Consider the following 18,324-nt stretch of genomic DNA (forward strand, 5'->3'; position numbering starts at 1 on the left):
GTTTTCTATAGTGGCGCCTTTTTCCCGTTGCTAAAGGTGTACACTAATAGCGGCGGCCATAACCCGTCGCTAAAAGTCAGTTTACATGAATTTTGACAACATATGGTGGCGGTTTTTTGCCCGCCGCAGAAAACCAAAAAGCCACTAAAAAGTGTATTTATAGCGGCATTTTTTGTTACCATTGCAATAGAACTACTGCAGCAGTGTAAGGCTGGCGGGAGGAACCGCCGCAATAGGCCAAATTGTCCTTTAGCGGTGGTTTTTTGGGCTTTTGCGGTGGTATTGGCTCGCAGCAATTGTCCAGTTTTTTTGTAGTGACAAAATTATCTACTAAGTTGCACGAACTCGAGTACGAGTACGTGAGTACAACATTTGTTGAAAAATTAGGGTATACGACTAGGGTATGACTATTATTTTAGAATCCATTTCTCTCTCCCTTGTTTGTGTATGTTTATTTCTCCAAAAAACAAATGCTTGAAAATATATCTAAAATTAATTGTTTATGTGATGTCAAGGAGGTTTGGAGTAATTTTGTAATTATTTATGTGCTTATGTGGTTTTATTATTATTATTATTATTATTAGCTAGGAAATTCAGATTTTGGGTTTGGGAATTTTATATAATAGAATTATTGTTGAGTTAGGCTGTTGGTATATTTTTGTTGTGGGCTTGGCTTGAGTTGGGATAAATTTCAATCTGGGCTTTAGTGTGAATGGGTTGGGTTGCTAGCTCATGTCTATTCAGGCTTGGTTGTTTGGGTTTAAAGGTAAATAGAACTGGACCAATCTTTTTTTATCTTAACCATTCTCTCCATTCTGTCTTTCTCTCCCGCTTGCTCTCTCTCTCTCTCTCTCTCTCTCTCTTGCCGAAGGCCATGGCAGAAAGCTATGCGCTTTCCCTTCACCGATATTCGCCACCACCATTGTAGGCGGTGGTTCTGTATCGCTTTCCCTCTCTCAACCCCACTTTCTCTCTCTTGATTGATATTCTGTCTCATTTTCTCTATTTATCACAACTCAAACCCTAAAATCGACTCAAATTTTAAAGCTTACTGGCAGAACTTTGGCAAGGGCGGAATGGCTTCATTGGTCGCCGATATACGACAATCTACGGTGGAATGGCTTTGCAAGAGGGAGAACTCAGAGAACAGAGTAAGAGAGGCTGAATATCTTCTTCGTTTTCTAGGCGTGTCTTACTAATACCAGCGTCGGTACTTGGCCAATTTTGACGTGTTCGTGCAACATAGATTATCTGGGGATTTTCTGGCTAAATGTTATAATTGCAGTCATGATGTATCATTTCAACAACCTATTCATAGCAACTATATAATATAATCTTTATAAAAAAAATTAAAAAAAAAAAAAAACTATATAATTTTACCACCAATAGCATACAACCCAAAAAAAAAAAGAACATCAGTATTGTGGCAATCTGGACCGTGCACTCTTAAATCATAACCTATAGATGCCAAAAAAAAAAAAGGATTACAAGAGGCAAACAAGATGCTGAGGACAACAAAAGATTACAAGAAGCAAACAACCTCCACGACTGGAGGAATTCTTTCAGTAGTTCTATGTACTTTCAACCTCAACAATTTCATTTGAATTACTGACAGTAGCAATTTCAAATTGCCTCAATATCTAAGTATCATTAGTTATGCAGCCATAATTCTCTCCAAGGATGCTTATCGCATGGTACAAATCAAGGGTTGTGGGCCTTTGACAAGATAAGGGCTTAATGCAAGCACCGGCAATTTTGAGCAATTGAAAGATTTCATTATCAAAACCTAACCCAATAAGAGATTTATCAATGAAATTGCACATTAAACAAGGGCAAGTCAAAAGACAAGTAATCCAATCAACGTAACTCTCATCCAAACAGTTTGAATAATTATTTATTTGAATGGGTGCCTTTCCTGTAATTAGCTCAAGAAGCAAAATACCAAAATCATAGACATCCTTTTTGAAATAATCCAACTCCCTAACCCCACTGCCATCAAAAACTCTAATGCTCATGTCATTATCACTTGAGTTCACAAACATTAGCCCTCCAGGTTTCAATATTATTGCCTCTCCAAAATTTGATATCTTGGCCTCAAAATTCTGATCAAGTAAGATAGCATTCAAACTCAAGCTGAGATGGACTACTGAGAAATGACAATTACGGTGAAGGCATGCTAGGCCTCTTGCTATCCCAACAGAAATTTTAATCCTTGAAGGCCAGTCCAAGATCTTAATCTTGTCTTCCCCAGGATGTAGCCAGTCATAAAGGTTACCATTCGATATATATTGGTATACTAGAAGCATTTCCTTCCTTTCTCTACAGTAACCCAAGAGGGAAATTATGTTATTGTGTCTCAATCTAGCAAGAGCTGATAGCTCAGATTTGAATTGTTTCTCAAAAGATTGAGACTCATATAGCCTCTAAATTGCAAGGGGATAACTATTTGGAAGCACTGCCTTGTACATGATCCCAATCTTTCCCAACCCAATGTAATTGTGTCTGCTGAAATTGCCTGTTACTTCTTTAAGTTCTACAAAGCTCACTCTAGTAACTTTTCTGCCCAACTGAGAATTCTGTGGATCAATAATCCTTTGCCATTTTGGTTTAGTGCTAATCGGAAATTACAACAGTATTTAACAGCATTTATATTGTTTTTTAGGTGGCAATATTGCTCACCTACGACTAACACATTTTGAGAGGAAGAGAAATTGGGCTTCTATTGAACTGTACTCTAAATTAGTTTCTTGTTTTGTAAACTGGCATTAGAAATAAATAAATAAACTTAAATACATTGTTGGTCTCTAAAATTTTGAACATGAGCAATTTTAGTAGTCCAAGTTTAAAGTTATCACTTCTACTCCCTTAGATAATATGATTAAACTAAAAAATAACACATCATCACTCCACAAAGACTAAAAACAATGACTTTAAGTTTAGTAAGGACTAAAAGCAATATTTTAAGTTTTTTACATATTACAAGCATTCACTTTAAACTTTATGGAGTGAATATAAAATTGCTCATGAGCTAAATTTTAAGTGAATAATGTATTTTGGGTTTTGGAAAAAGAATAAAATCATTTGGAAGAATATTTTCTGATTTTTGTTTTCAAAGTGTTCTTAGAACATTATAAACACAGCAGGACACTTTAGCTCATTGATGACACTTAACTAAATATAAGATCATCTTTTCCATCGCTTGTGTATTTTGAGAGAAAATCAACATCTAGAAAAGATCAACGTCAAAAAAGTAATGATCATGCAAATGCAAGGATAGTTCTAAGTTCCAACTGGGATAGAGATAGAAATCTTCCCTTGGGGAGACTGACTTGAACACTAAAATGATATGTATAAACCCATATCACAAATTGATATACTCACTGTTTGGGAAATTTGAATATGAGCAATGGAAGGATCAAAGAAACTTAGAGCATTCACATCTAATATCTAAAAAAATTCAATTTTATCATCTCAAAAGCTACTTTATCATTTATACTATACCATTTTATAACACACCTATCATCCCAAACTCTATTCTTTTTCCCAGTTTATTTAAATATTCTTTTTTTTTACTATTTCACTCTCTCTTCCTTTTCCTCTCTTTCTCTCTCTGCATCTAGCACCGGCCACAAAAAATAATAATAATAAAACATAGCCACCATGTCACCACCATGCCACCCACACTACAAAAAATTGGGCCTATAGTGGCCTTTTTCTTTAGTTTTTCTATAGTGGCGTTTTCTATAAACATTGCTATAGGCATATCTATAGTTGTGTTCAAGGAGTCCTATAGTGGCGTTTTAAAACAATGGGTCTATAGCAGTGTTTTCAAGGGCCTAGAGTGGAGTTTGTCCTGGTCTTACAAACGCTGCTATAGGTCTTAAAAAAAAATAAATAAATAAATAAACAAACAAAAAAATTGGTCTATAGTGGCATTTAGAGAAACGCCACTATAGCAAACACTACTATAGCCCAAATGGGCCTATAGTGGTGTTTTTAGTACCTATAGTGGCGTTTCACAAATGCCACTATAGGCTTAGTTTTTTGTAGTGCCACCAACACATTGCCACACCCACATATCCCAGCACCACCCACCGGACCATCCATAATCCACACCGATCGCCATGCCATGACCATGAATGCAACCCAGCTTCAATGCAAGCTTTGTACGAGAAAAAGAGATGTGAGATGAGAGAAAGAGTGAGGAGGGAGGAGCTTTGTGAGAGAGAAAGAGTAAATGAGAGACAAAAGTGAGAGAAAACAAAAGGTGAAAAAGAATAAAATATAATTTTTTTGGTTTACAATTGAGCTACAGTGTCATCATACATTTAGGTTGGCACTGTAGCACAATTGCAATTTTTTTTACAATTTGAAGATTTTACATGACCAAGTAATGGGCAATTTTTGCACCTTGAGGCTAAAATATATCAACATATAGCATATAGAAGACTGGATGTGAATGCTCTTAGAGATCAAACATAAAATTTGATGGCTTGGGGGCACAAATAGCGCTGGCCCTAAGCCTAGGCCATTTGGGCCATGGCCTAAGGCCCCCTAACATGGAAAGGCCCCTAAATATGGGGGTAGTAAGGTTTTTTTTTTTTTTTTTTTTTTTTTTAAATTAAAGAAAAATGTGAGTTAAGTGTACATTTTTTTCCCAAGGTCTAAAATATTAGAGTGATGCTAGTATATTATAAGTTTTATTATATAACTCCTATAAATTGACATGTCACCAATCACTTTGTTGAAGTGTCACCTCATTGCCACATTATCAGTTTGTAAGCTTTTTGTAATAAAATTTATAGTAAGTTTAGTATTTTCTCCCAAAAAAAAAAAAAATTAATAGAAATGAAACCCAATCTCCATTAAGTATATGAAGAAAAGAAGAAGAATTAATAGAAATGAAACCTAATCTCCATTAAGTATATGAAAAATGCTAAAGCTAATACAAATTTCACAACAAAAATCTTGCAAACTAATGTAATAGTAATATGAACAGTGTCACTTAAACTATATAATAAATGAATATTTGAATAACTTTTTTTTTTAAAATTGCTAATATGCTAGTTTGTAAAACGTATATAGTATCATTAGCTCACTTTTCTTCTCAAAAAAAAAAAAAACTCACTTTGGGTGCATTGTCCATATTAATAAGTATGAATTAGTAATAAATATGAAATAAAAAAATATAATAAAAAATAAACTAAATATTATTTAAGTGATATTTAAATATAAAAGACCATTTTAAAATTTTTGCCATATGCGTCAAATTATCTTGGGCTGCCCTAGGCACAAAGGAAATGCTTTCAAAACCATTACATTAAAAGTCTGCAAAAACTATTTTTCTCACATCTCAACTAATTGTAAACACACTTCGACCGGTCAATTCATAACTATACCGATCGACTTGCAATTGAGCACTAATCCACTAAGGATTGGACCGGTCGACTAAAGCTTGCGAGACCTTCCTACAATGGCTCTTTAAGGATTCACATAAAATCTTTAATTGAATTCTCTCCACTTTCAAATATATTACATATTTTGTATATAGCAATATATACAACACACACATACACTTTCATATGTAGTTAACTATTCTTTTGCTATTTTGCTTGAAAAAGGTGAGCAAAATTTTTATATTTTGTGAGGAAACTAACTAAAATTTATAGAAAAATTGTTAATCAATTTTTTTTACAGTTTATAACATCATAAATGTATATACTCATTTCTTTTATATAAAATTAAATGTGTCATAAGTAATTAACAGTTTTATATAAAAACCTATAAAAAGGTAGTATATATAAAATATTAAATTTAATTTGAACATATTTGTAATGTATTTTTAGTTCTGTTCACGTGTCATGAGATAATTTTTGCTTTAGTAATATTTTTAAGCTTTTGAAATTTTACTTCAAAGAAATAATTTCATTTATCACTAACAATATTAACAAATTCGTGGAATAGACTAAATGCCATGTATATATAACAATTATTTGACCCACAACAAATAACAAAGCAATACACCAATCATGAATCATTGTAAGAAACTATCATTTCAACTAATTTCTCAAAAAAAATTATTTTTCTTTACAATCAATATCTCATGTAACTTTGCACTCTTCCTTATTATATATGTACTTGCCCCTACCACTTTTAATAGAGTGAGAAAAAGTACCTTCATGAATTCTTCTTTCCCAATGCCCTTGGTTGGCAATTGGGTAACTTGATCAACTTCTTTACCGATGTTCTTCCTGGTCGCTGTCAATTCTGTAGTATTTGTTGGCATTATCTTATTCCTCTTGTTTGATCCCACACAAAGATTAAAATGGTAGGTGAAAAAAGCTGTATATGAAAAGGCAAAAACCACAAAACCAACTGCAAACCCACTCCTGAAAGAAATTTCAAAGCTCCATCTATGCTTTTTATGGTAATATTCCAGAGGTCCTCCACATAGTCCACTATTATTTACATGAGAAATGATATATTTACAATATTTTTACAACAAATTTTAAGTGGTATGTTGTTACTGGTTATTATTGTTAGAGCAAAAAAATAATTTTAGTGTTAGTTTCAAATTTGAACCAATAACAACTAACCACATGTGATTGTTGTAAAAATATTGTAGACGTAGCATCTCTCTATTTACATAGCTTGGGCTTGATTGTAGTGATGTTGACAAAGTCTGGCACTAGCCCTGACAACAAATTATTAACAACACTAAAGACTTCTAGACGGATGAGCTGGTTGAGTTGTTGAGGTATTTGACCCATTAGCCTGTTGTTGTCGAGTATAAGAACCTCCAGATTAGAGCAATTACCCATACTCGATGGGATTTCTCCAGACAAGTTATTATTTGAGAGTTTGAGCACTTCTACAGCCGGCAGTATTTCACTGATATCACGTGGGATTGATCCTGAAATTTCATTGCCTGAAAGGTCTAAGATTATAAGTACGCTGCAGTCCACAAGGCCCCTAGGGAACTTGCCCTTAAGCCCCATGTTGGCCAGTTGTACACCTCGAACCCTATTCTCAAATATGTACCAACAACTGACCCCAACATATCCACAGATAGAACGTTCTGTGGGGTTGTTGAAGGTCCAAGAAGTGGATATGCGATTGAGAGAGTCTTCCAAGGAATCTCTAATAGATTTCAAGCAAGAGATATCGCTCAGGGTACCAGAACTCAGGCTAAATGTATCTGGCAATGACCAAACAAGAATGTGGAGCAAAACCAGAGCTCTTGCATTAAGAACCATTTGGGTTTGAGATTTTAGCAGCATGAGTATTGACACATACGAAATAAGATGACAGGAATAAGGAATTAGATGGAATAATAAAAGAAACTTAGATTGTAAGATCTTTTGCTTATGTAGAAGCATCAAACCACATAAGAATAACAACTCATTTGGATGATACAGCAGGAGTGAAAGTCTGGTTATCAGTATTCAAAGACCAAATGTGAACCACTCTACCCTTATTCTTGGCTATAAAAGAGAAAGCGAGTCCCTTTCATCTCGAAAAAAGGACAAGCCTCATACATAAGCTAACAACATTTTCTTCTATCGAATAGTCAATTAGAGAGTCAATGCGGGTCACAATCTTTATAGTTACAAATAAATGAAGCCAGTAGTTTACCAAAAAAATAAATAAATAAATGAAGCCGGTGTCTAACAAAAAGATCCGTGTGGACCCAAATTTTTCTAGGCCCGCAGAGTTTGCATACCTAACACGCCCTCAATCACGGAATCAACGTGGGTCACAATCTTAATTTTTCTTTGATGAATTTGAGCCACAATCTAGATTTCTTATCTTTTTCCATTGCTAAAAGATACCATGAATTTGAGCCACAATCTTAATTTTTCGTATTGGTGGCCTACGAAACCTTACATACCATGCACTCTCGGAAAAAAGGCAAAAATGGCTCTCTTGCATTGAAGCTTGACATTAGTAAGGCGTATGACCGTGTAGAGTGGCAATTCCTGTAGGGTATTATGGCAAAGTTGGGTTTTCTGGTCACTTGGATTACTTGGGTGATGGGGTGTATCACCACGCCTTCTTTTTCCATCCTTATTAATGGGAGGTCATATGGCAATATCAGGCGATCTAGAGGGATCCACCAGGGTGATCCTCTATCACCATACCTGTTCTTGTTGTGTGCTGAAAGTTTTACTTCACTACTGGCAAAGGCTGAGATGGATAGGCGAATTAAGGGTGTATCTATTTGTAGAGGGGTACCAACAATCTCAAATTTAATGTTTGCAGATGACTCTATTCTCTTTTGCCGGGCAACTATTGGGGAGGTGCAGGTGATCAATGAGATGCTACAGGTTTATGCTAATGCCTCAAGCCAGTGTATTAATATGGAGAAGTCATCGGTTTATTTTAGTAGCAATACCCGTGGTAACCATAGGGATGAGATTGTGTCACTTTTGGGTGTAAAGGAGGTGGAGCAATTTGACTCTTATTTGGGTTTACCGACATTGGTGGGTTGAGCAAAATACCAAACCTTTTCTTTCTTGAAGGATAGAGTTTGGAAAAAATTGCAGGGTTGGAAAGGGAAGATGTTATCCAAGGCGGGGAAGGAAGTACTCATCAAGGCAATCGCTCAAGCTATTCCTACTTATACCATGGGGGTATTTCAATTACCGGTGAAATTGTGTGATGAACTCAACTCCTTGTGTGCTAAATTTTGGTAGGGGCAAATAGGCAATGAGAAGAAAATTCATTGGAAGAGTTGGGATTTTTTAACTCAACCAAAAAGGGAAGGGGGTATGGGCTTTAGAGATTTGAGGTATTTCAATCTTGCTATGTTAGCCAAGCAAGGTTGGAGGTTGCTGAAAAATCATGAGTCTCTAATGTTTAAATGCTTCAAGGTTAGATATTTTTCTCGGTGTAATTTTCTTCATGCAAAAGATTCTCCAAACAGTTCCTTTGTTTGGAAAAGTATGGTGGCTGCCTTACCAACACTACAACAAAATGTATTTTCAGTGACGAAAAAATTCATCACTAAAAGTCCAGTTTTTCAGTCCAGTTTTTCGTCACTAAGGACCTTTAGTGACGAAATTGGACTTTTAGTGACGAAACTCATTTCATCACTGTAGCCCCGTCACTAAAAGTCCTGGTGACGAAAAATTTCGTCACTAAAAGTCCGATTTGATTTTTTTTTTTAAAAAACTTTTAGTGACGAAAACGTTTCGTTACTAAATGTTTTCCTCACTAAAAACACTATTCAGTGACAAAAATATTTCGTCACTAAAAACACTTTAGTTTACTAAATCATATTTAGTGACGAATAATTTCGTCACTAAAACTATGTTCGGGTACATATAGTGATGAAAAAATTCGTCACTAAAACTATTTTAAAGAAAATCCTGGCACATATAGTGACGAAAATTTTCGTCACTAAAACCATTTCTTACAAAATTTTGCTATATTTAGTGACGAAATTTTCGTCACTAAAACAATTTTTTGTTGCTATATTTGTGATGAAAAAATTCGTCACTAAAACTTATTTTTTGTTTTTATTTTTTTCATGGCTTTGATATTAACCTATAACCTGTCATTACATTATTAAAACCTCACATTTGAATAACACATTTATTTCAACAACACATTTATAAAAAAAGATCCATACATTCCACAAGTAAAAAAATAAAACAAGTATCTAATTCAAACTCCTTCCATACAATAATTGTTTGCAATACATACAATAACTCTACGTAAACCCTACTTTAGAACTAACAGAAGATGTCCTCATATGTCTTCAAGTAATGCCAAAAGTAAATCTTCTAAAAGCCACCAATAAGAAATCTGCACAAATATAAAAACAATACTTCGTTAAAATCGTAAAGTAAAAACATTAACTATGTTATAAGAAACATTTCTAACAATGCATTAAGAGTAACCACACCAATAAATTAAAATCACAACTCCTAATGTATAAGTTGCAGAAAGCAAATAAAGTACTAACCAAAAAGTGTTTTAACTTGAAGTTGAACCACCCCCATAAGTAAGAGCATCATCATAACCCTTGCTCCTCAAAAAGTTAAGAATATTTTTTTAGACCACACCATGCAAGACACCCGCTTGCTCCAATACAATAACCCACCACAAAACTAATCACAAATATCACAAGTATAATGCTTACAAGTATTGAAATCAAATAAAATACTATTCATCTCATCTAATCAACAATACTCATTCACGTTTGCAAGAAACGAAAAACACTCTCAATATGTATTTACTATTCATCACATCTAATCAACAATACTCATTCACATTTGCAAGAAATAAAAAACACTCCCAATATGTATTTAAACCACCTTATAACACCATGCAAGCCACCCGCTTGCTCCAACACAACCCACCACAAAACCAATTTCCAACATCACAAGTATATATAGAGATTTATAAGTTTTTAACTAGAATTTACTTACTTTGCTCAAACTAAGTTTACAATTTTCAGAAAAAATCCAAAGTTAACTTGTATTCTTCACCTTGTTCCACACAATTTCTTCAGCCACAAAAGAGAAAGAGAGCTGGAGATAAAAGAAAGATAACTTTTAGTGAACAGTTAAGTAGACCCAAATTTAAAATACATATTCTTTATTCCTTTTCCCGTTTCTAAACAGTGGTATAGCTTAGAATTCAATATTGAAAAGATTGAAACCCCACTTTGTGGTATCAAGTCCCCACATTTCACTTCGTTCATATTGCTAGTAACCAGACCCAATCATACCTCAAAATTATTCCTAATGTTTAATTAGTCAACATAAAACATGGAGTTAAGTTGCCAAAGGCTCACACCCAACATTTGATAAGCCTCCCAATGATCTAATGGCTGCAGTCATCAACACATTCTAAGTATCAATAGGATGTCACTTGCATGCAACATATAGAACACTGAAGCTTTACCTCTTGATGGAGACAATGCAAGAATTTCAATAAAAAGATGACTCTCAATCTAGAATACCATAGATTCACATAATAAATAATAAGTAGATAATTGACATAAAGTCATTAGAATTAGGTAACAAAGTTTACACCTTCACTTGTACACTACATATATCTAACACTGGTATGAATGTGGAAACCAAACCAATGATCAAAGAGATAATGAAAATTATGGAAGATAAATACAAAATTATGCTCAAAGAAGTTCCTCACAGCATTTAAAACACCTTCTTTAGCAAATTTCAATAATTCCAACTCTCTTTTACAGTCTGACAAATCCATACAACAAACAAAGACCAGTCATGGAAAAAGGTATGTAATGTGGTTGATTTCCACCGAATAAGTCTGCAATCAAAATCAATTTCCACCTAATAGTCATAAACTCACCAACCAACCATGCCCATTTTGCAATGATCACCATCCACCCATCAACAACCATGAATTTCCAGAACAGAACCAACCCATATATAAAAATCAAAACCCAAATCTCCAAAATGCTTTAAAACAATCAATACTCGTTTAACCAATCCAAAATCAAAATGATTTAAAACCCATATATACCTGTTTTCTTCTAGCAAGATTCTTGAACTCTTAAATCTGCAAAACCATCCATTATCCATACAAATCAAAACCCAGTTCTTTAACATAGTTCAAGTCTATTATAGTTCAAAAATAATTGAAAATCAGTTATCATAGCAGGAAATCAAGAACTTCAATATTCACAAAACATACATAAAACTTAAAGCAAAAGTTGAGGGAGATTGTCTGACCTTGAAGGCTTGGAGTGAAACTCATAAAGCTTTACACTGAGAAACTAGAGCCTCAAAGTCAAAGATGCTGAAACTAAGATTGAATGTTGAGCATTTCATATAAAAAAATATTGAATGTTGAAACTATAAAAGAAAGGTTTAACTTTTTAAGTCAGAATATTTGAAAAAGAAAACTTACCGTCGTGAATGGCTGGCGAGCTGAACCGTCGCAAACGACCGGCGAGCTTCGCGACGAGCTGAACCGTCGCAAACCATCGTGAACCGTCACGAGCTAAAGCAAGGATCAGCGAGGATCTACGACGGTAAGCCGAGGATCTGCGATGATGAGGCTGGGTTTGGCGACGGAAGCTGGGTTTAGCGACGGTGCGACTGAGTTTGGCGACGGTGCGGTTGGGTTTTGCGATGGTGAGGCATGAACAGCTGACGAATTGAACCGTCGCGAACGGTCGGCGAGCTTCGTGACGCGCTGAACCATCGGGAACGGTCGGCGAGCTTCGCGACGAGCTGAAGCGTCGCGAACCATCGCGAACCATCACGAATCGTCGCGAGCTAAAGCGAGGATCAGCAAGGATCTGCGACGGATCGGCAAGGATCTGCGATGGTAAGCTGAGGAATTGTGACGGTGAGGCTGGGTTTGGCGACGGTGCGACTGGGTTTTGCAACAGTGCGACTGGGTTTTGCGATGGTGAGGCTGGGTTACGATAGTGAGGCGAGGATCGGCAACGATGAGGCAAGGAATGGTGACGGTGAGACACGGATAGGCAACGGTGAGGCTGGTTTGCGACGGTGAGGCTGGGTTTGCGACGGTGAGGCTGGGTTTGCGACGGTAAGAAGTGGTTTATGTTTGTTTACTATTTGGAAATATAGGGAGCAGATTTTTTTGTGAGAATCGGGTGAGTGAGGGAAGTTTAACAAAATAAAAAGGGGTTGAATTACATTTTTAGTGTAAAACTTATTGTGACGACTTATATTTCGTCACTATTGGCTACCTTTAGCGATGAAAATTAGCTTCGTCGCTGATAATGATACCCATTTTTGTGATTTTGTTTTTAGTGACGACTTATTTTCATCACTATTTGTGACTTTCAGCGATGAAATGGGTTTCGTCACTAATAGTATTTTTATCAGCACCTTTAGTGACGAAAGTTTTCGTCACAAAAAACTTAAACTTTTAGTGACGAAATAATTCGTCACTATAGATGAATTTAGTTTGGCGCCTACATTTTCATTTGGCACCTTTAGTTCAACTCAACATTTAGTGATGAAATTTATTTTTCGTCACTAAATGTTACTAATTTTTTTATATTTAGTGACGAAATATAAATTTCGTCACTAAATGGTACTTTTTAGTGACGAAAAAGTTTTCCTCACAAAAATTCGTCACTAAAAAGACATTTTGTTGTAGTGCAATTTTGAAGAGTAGGTGTTGTTGGAGAGTAGGGAATGGAGAGTCCATTGAGGCTCTGAAGGATAAATGGATTCCATACTACCCTTCAAATAAAATTCTACATCCGGTGCATGGTATGGAGGAGGGCTGGAGAGTATCAGATCTAATTGATTGGGACATTCATGGGTGAAAAAGGGACGTCATTATGGCACACCTTAATTGGGAAGAGGCTGAAGCTATATGTAGAATCCCATTAAGCCGAAGGGTTGTGGAGGATTCAGTGATATGGCTGCATACTAAGAAAGGAGAGTATTCAGTTCGGTCTAGGTACCATCTTGCATGACAGGTGTTGAGGAAAGCTGACTGTGCTGAATCTTCAAATAGGAGTGGAAGGAAGCAGTTGTGGAGCACGTTATGGAAGTTGAAAATACCTGGGAAAATTAAATTTTTTGGCTGGAGGGCGTGCCATGATATTCTTCCCACATGGATGAGTCTTGCAAAATGAAAAGTTGTGCCAGAAAGCTTGTGTCACTGCTGCCAAAGGGAACCCGAGGATGCTGTTCATGCTATATGGGGGTGTGGAGTAGCCCAAGATGTTTGAGTAGGAAGCCTCACCGTGTTGCAGAAAATTTGGACTAACCATTGTGAATTTTTGTAGCTTGTTGAATTGTTGGTGGACAGGCTAGATGCACCAGAACTGGAGCTTTTCTTTATTCAAACTTGGCTCATTTGGAACCAAAGGAACATGGTTGTCCATGGAGGCCATTTGAAGGACCCACGGTGGTTGAATAAGAGGGCAGTTGAACTATTAGATGAGTACAAGCATGCACAAGCAAGGATGGTTATCTCCAATGCAATCTCGAGATGCCGCAGCTATTGGCAGCCCCCCGCACAGGATGTCTACAAATTAAATTTTGATGCAGTGATCTTCTCGGATATGAAATGCTCTGGTGTTGGCGCAATAGTTTGAAACCATGCAAGTAAGGTGATGGCTGCTATGTCAACAAAGGGGGAGTATGTGCATAATAGTGATGAAGTAGAAGTTTTGGCATGTCGCAAAGCCTTGGAGTTTGCTATGGAAGCTGGATTCTCAAATCTGGTAATTGAAGGAGATAATTCAAATGTCATGAGAGCACTTTTGGCATCTGCAGTAAATAATTCCTTGTATGGGCATGTAATTGATGACATTAGATCTTATTTTTTGGGTTGGCAATTTGTGGGCCTTAGCTGTGTTAAAAGGGAAGGGAACATGGTGGCTCACTCCTTAGCTAGATTTGCTAGGAACATTGTGGATGCTTTGTATTGGATGGAGGATGAGCCCCCGCCTACTGTAGATGCTTTGCATTATGATCGTTTACATATTAATGAATGAGTGAACCCATCGTTTTCAAAAAAAAAAAAAAAACAGTCATTCTTGTTGGGCCAAGCTACTGTTTGTGTAAACTGTTTGAGCATTTTTTGTGGCAAAAATGGCCCATTAGCATTAATTTTTGAAATATTTAGCAACAGAGCACTGTTTCGGAAATAATTAGGGAAATACCACTTTTTTCGAAAACGCCGCTATAGGGCCCGAAAACGTCACTATAGGGCTTAAAAAACGCCACTATAGGGCCTCTTGAACCTGTTATGGGGACTTATAAAAAAAAATTTGCAGGAAAACGCCGCTATAGGGCCCAAAAACGTCACTATAGGGCTTAAAAACGCCACTATAGGGCCCCTTGAAACTGTTATGGGACTTACAAAAAAATTTTGCAGGAAAACGCCGCTGTAGGGCCCAAAAACGTCACTATAGTGCTTAAAAACGCCACTATAGGGCCCCTTGAACCTGTTATGGGACTTATAAAAATTTTTTTCAGGAAAACGCCGCTATAGGCCCGAAAAAGTGGTAGATTGCTATATAGTTCGGAAACAGTGTTTCTGAGCAAATTATTTCCAAAATTGATGGTAATGGGCCATTTTTACCATTTTTTGTGTTATTTGTTGGTGGTTAGCCTTGTTTATAATTCGACATCGGCCCAAACAAAAAACATGGCTACGAATTTATTTTTATAGTTACAAAGAAATGTAGCCCGAGTCTAACAAAAAGATCAGTATGGGCTCAAGTTTCTCGTCATTAAGTGGAGCCCAATACATTTTTAGAAAAATATATATTCGAGCCCAACACATAAAGTTGTTAAATTTTTTTTATTAAAAAAAAAAAAAAAAAAAAAAAAACCCATAAAGTTGTTAACTTTAAATGGGATACTATATCAAAAACCTAAGCACATTTCATATTTTTTCAGTAATAAAAATTTATTATTGTATTTATGCTTTTTTTTTTCTTTTTACTATAATTTATCATTATATTTCTTTCATGAATAATTTATTATTATAATTTATGCTTAATAGTATATTTTTATGTCCATGGCATTTTTGAAAATTTGGGATGCAATATTTAAACGGATGTTTCTTTCGTTAAGACCAATTAAAAATAAAAAAATTACTAGGTTCCAGATTTTTTAATCTTACAACAAACATAGTGCTTTCCTTGCAATATTGTAGCAATTTTTTTAAAAATAATAATAATAATAATAATAATAACAACGCCATTATGATGTATGAGATAATAATCATATAGTTACAAAAGAGCTCGGCATTGTCAAAGGCCAGCAAATTCCCCATCATAGATAGTGGGTTACCAAATAATTAGTACATTGAGAGGCGCCGGGCTTAGCCAGTGGGTTAGTACATTGGTTGGCATCAACAAAAGAAACATGTAGCAATTTCACTAACTCACTTGTGCTTATATTAATTAAACGTACATTACCGAGTATAATAATTAATAGCGTATTCCTTCCTTCAAATAATGAAACTCACATTTTATATATATATATATATAAAAGTACATTATTATTGTACTCCTAAAATATTATATAATTTTTATTAACATAACTAATGTCTTAATTATAATGTATAGATAGAATATAACTTTATTTCCCCATTTTTTCAAAGTCACAGATTACCCTAAAATAAAAAAAAAAAAAAAAAAACCAGTAAAGGACTATAAAAGATTATTATAGAAAACAATCATAAATCCACATCTATTACAGACTTTGGATGCCATGCTATAATTCGCCTATGTAATTTCAGCCTCTACAATCGATATCGATTTCACCAAAGTTACTTGCAGTGGCAATTTCAAATTGCCTCAATATCTCAGAGTTATGTGTGAGACGATCTCTCTCCCCAAAAATACGAATTGTATTGTATAGTTCAAGCGTCGTTGGCCTTCGACTAGGAAAGAGCTTAAGACAAGTATATGCAATTGTAAGTAACTCAAAGATTTCATCTTCAAATCCTTGGCCAATCAAAGATTCATCAATCACATTGTAGAGATTAGAAGAGCTAGTCAAAAAATGAGCAGTCCAATCAACCAAAGTCCCATTTGAATTGTTGGCAAAATTATTTAATTTCAATGGATTCCTTCCCTATAATTAGCTCAAGAAGCAAAATTCCAAAGTCATAGACATCCTTTTTTACATACCCCAACTCCCAAACATCACTGCCTATAAAAATGTTATTGCCTCTTGGGTTCTTGAACATTTCCCCTCCAAAATTTGATATTATTGATACACCAAAATTCGGTATCTTAGGCTTAAAATTATGATCAAGTAAGATAGAGTTTGAACTCAAGTTGAGATAGACTACAGGGAAATTGCGATCATGGTGAAGCCATGCTAGGCCTCTTGCTACTCCGATGGCAATTTTAATCCTCGAAGGCCATTCGAAGATCTTAGTCCTACCTTTTGCTGCATGTAACCAATCATAAAGGCTACCATTCGATATATATATATTTGTACACCAAAAGCTTTTCCTTCCTTTCTCTGCAGTATCCTAACATGGGAACTATGTTATTCTGTTTCAGTATACCTAAAACCAAAAGCTCAGACACAAGTTGTTTCTCAAAAGATTTAGAATCATGTAACCTCTTAATCGCATGGGGCCAACCATTTGGAAGTACTCCTTTGTACATCATTCTGAACTTTCCCAATCCAATGACATTGCCTGTGTTAAAATTGCCAGTTGCCTCATGAAGTTCTGTAAGGCTCATTCTAGTAACCATTTTCTCCAACTTGAAAATCTGTGGATCAAAATAATTTGTCATGATGTTTTTACCTATCACTAGTAAGGGATGCATGACATCATAAGGGTGTAAATTTTATTTTCTTATTTTAATGTTCTTCGTACTTAATATAGAGTTCATAAATATGCAGTGGTGAAGCCTGAAATTCGTCTTTAGAGGAGTTGAATAAAAAATGAGCGAGTAGATTTTTGTAGCTATATATATTATATTAATACCACATACAATGGTCTAAAGTAGTATTTGTTAGGTTCTAAGGATGTAGGATCTAAATGTATTAGAACTTCAATATGTAATGTTGGGAAACCATGATCAAAACTTAGAGTCTAGATTTAGGCTGCTCAAAGTGATTTATGTGTAAAGTTAGAATCCAGTAATTGCAGAAAATTACTGTTCAATTTCTGCAAGGCTCAATCAATCGAAAATTAGACTCGATCGATCGAAACTCAGGCAGAATGTTTTTTCTGCAAAATTTCCCACTCAGCCCAAGCCCATATAATGTGTAGGGTTTTATGTTTTGCCTTTAGTATAAAAGGAAAAACCCTAGCCATGTTTTAGAGGTTGTTGATATGTTGTGTGTGTGAATCTCTTGTGAGATCTAGATGTGTTTGTCTTCATACACACTTAAGGTTATCAAAATCAAGATTGATGTCGAGAGTTTGGTGATCACTTCAGTTGCTATTCAAACAGCTTAAAGAAAAACACAAGTGGGTGTACTTGTGGTTGCTATGAATCCAAGAAAGAATTAGTCTGTGGACTCGAAGCTGTTACGTGATCATGGTAGTAAGTTTTCTACTCGAGGTAGCAATAGGATGTTAGTGGTTTAAGTCGCAATTGTAAAACTTCAATTGTTTCATAGTGGATCTGTTTTACCTTGAGGATAGCTAGGTTAAATCCTCCCTAGGTTTTTACTGGTTTGGTTTTCCTAGGTTATCATATCGTTGTGTTCTTTATTTTCCGCATTGTTCACATGATATGATTTACTTGTGTTAACCTAGATTTGAATAATTTACCTAAGTAATCACTTGGCTAAATAATTAGGTTAATCAACTTGTGTTTTAAGGGATCTAAAAATGTACAAGTGGTATCAGAGC

The 18,324-nt window shown here is 35.4% G+C and overlaps 1 protein-coding gene across 1 annotated transcript; it reads right to left on the bottom strand.

Moving 5' to 3' along the window:
* Positions 1 to 1,640: 1,640 nt before the first annotated feature.
* LOC115965144 (probably inactive leucine-rich repeat receptor-like protein kinase At5g48380) lies at positions 1,641 to 7,256 on the bottom strand. Its single transcript, XM_031084334.1, has 3 exons — positions 6,647 to 7,256; positions 6,176 to 6,342; positions 1,641 to 2,423 (listed from the first exon to the last, which is right to left on the bottom strand). The coding sequence occupies exons 1-3, from the start codon at positions 7,254 to 7,256 to the stop codon at positions 1,641 to 1,643; spliced, it is 1,560 nt and encodes a 519-aa protein (XP_030940194.1).
* Positions 7,257 to 18,324: the final 11,068 nt, after the last annotated feature.

This window comes from Quercus lobata, chromosome 10 (genome assembly GCF_001633185.2).
Source record: "Quercus lobata isolate SW786 chromosome 10, ValleyOak3.0 Primary Assembly, whole genome shotgun sequence".
Taxonomy (NCBI): Eukaryota; Viridiplantae; Streptophyta; class Magnoliopsida; order Fagales; family Fagaceae; genus Quercus; species Quercus lobata.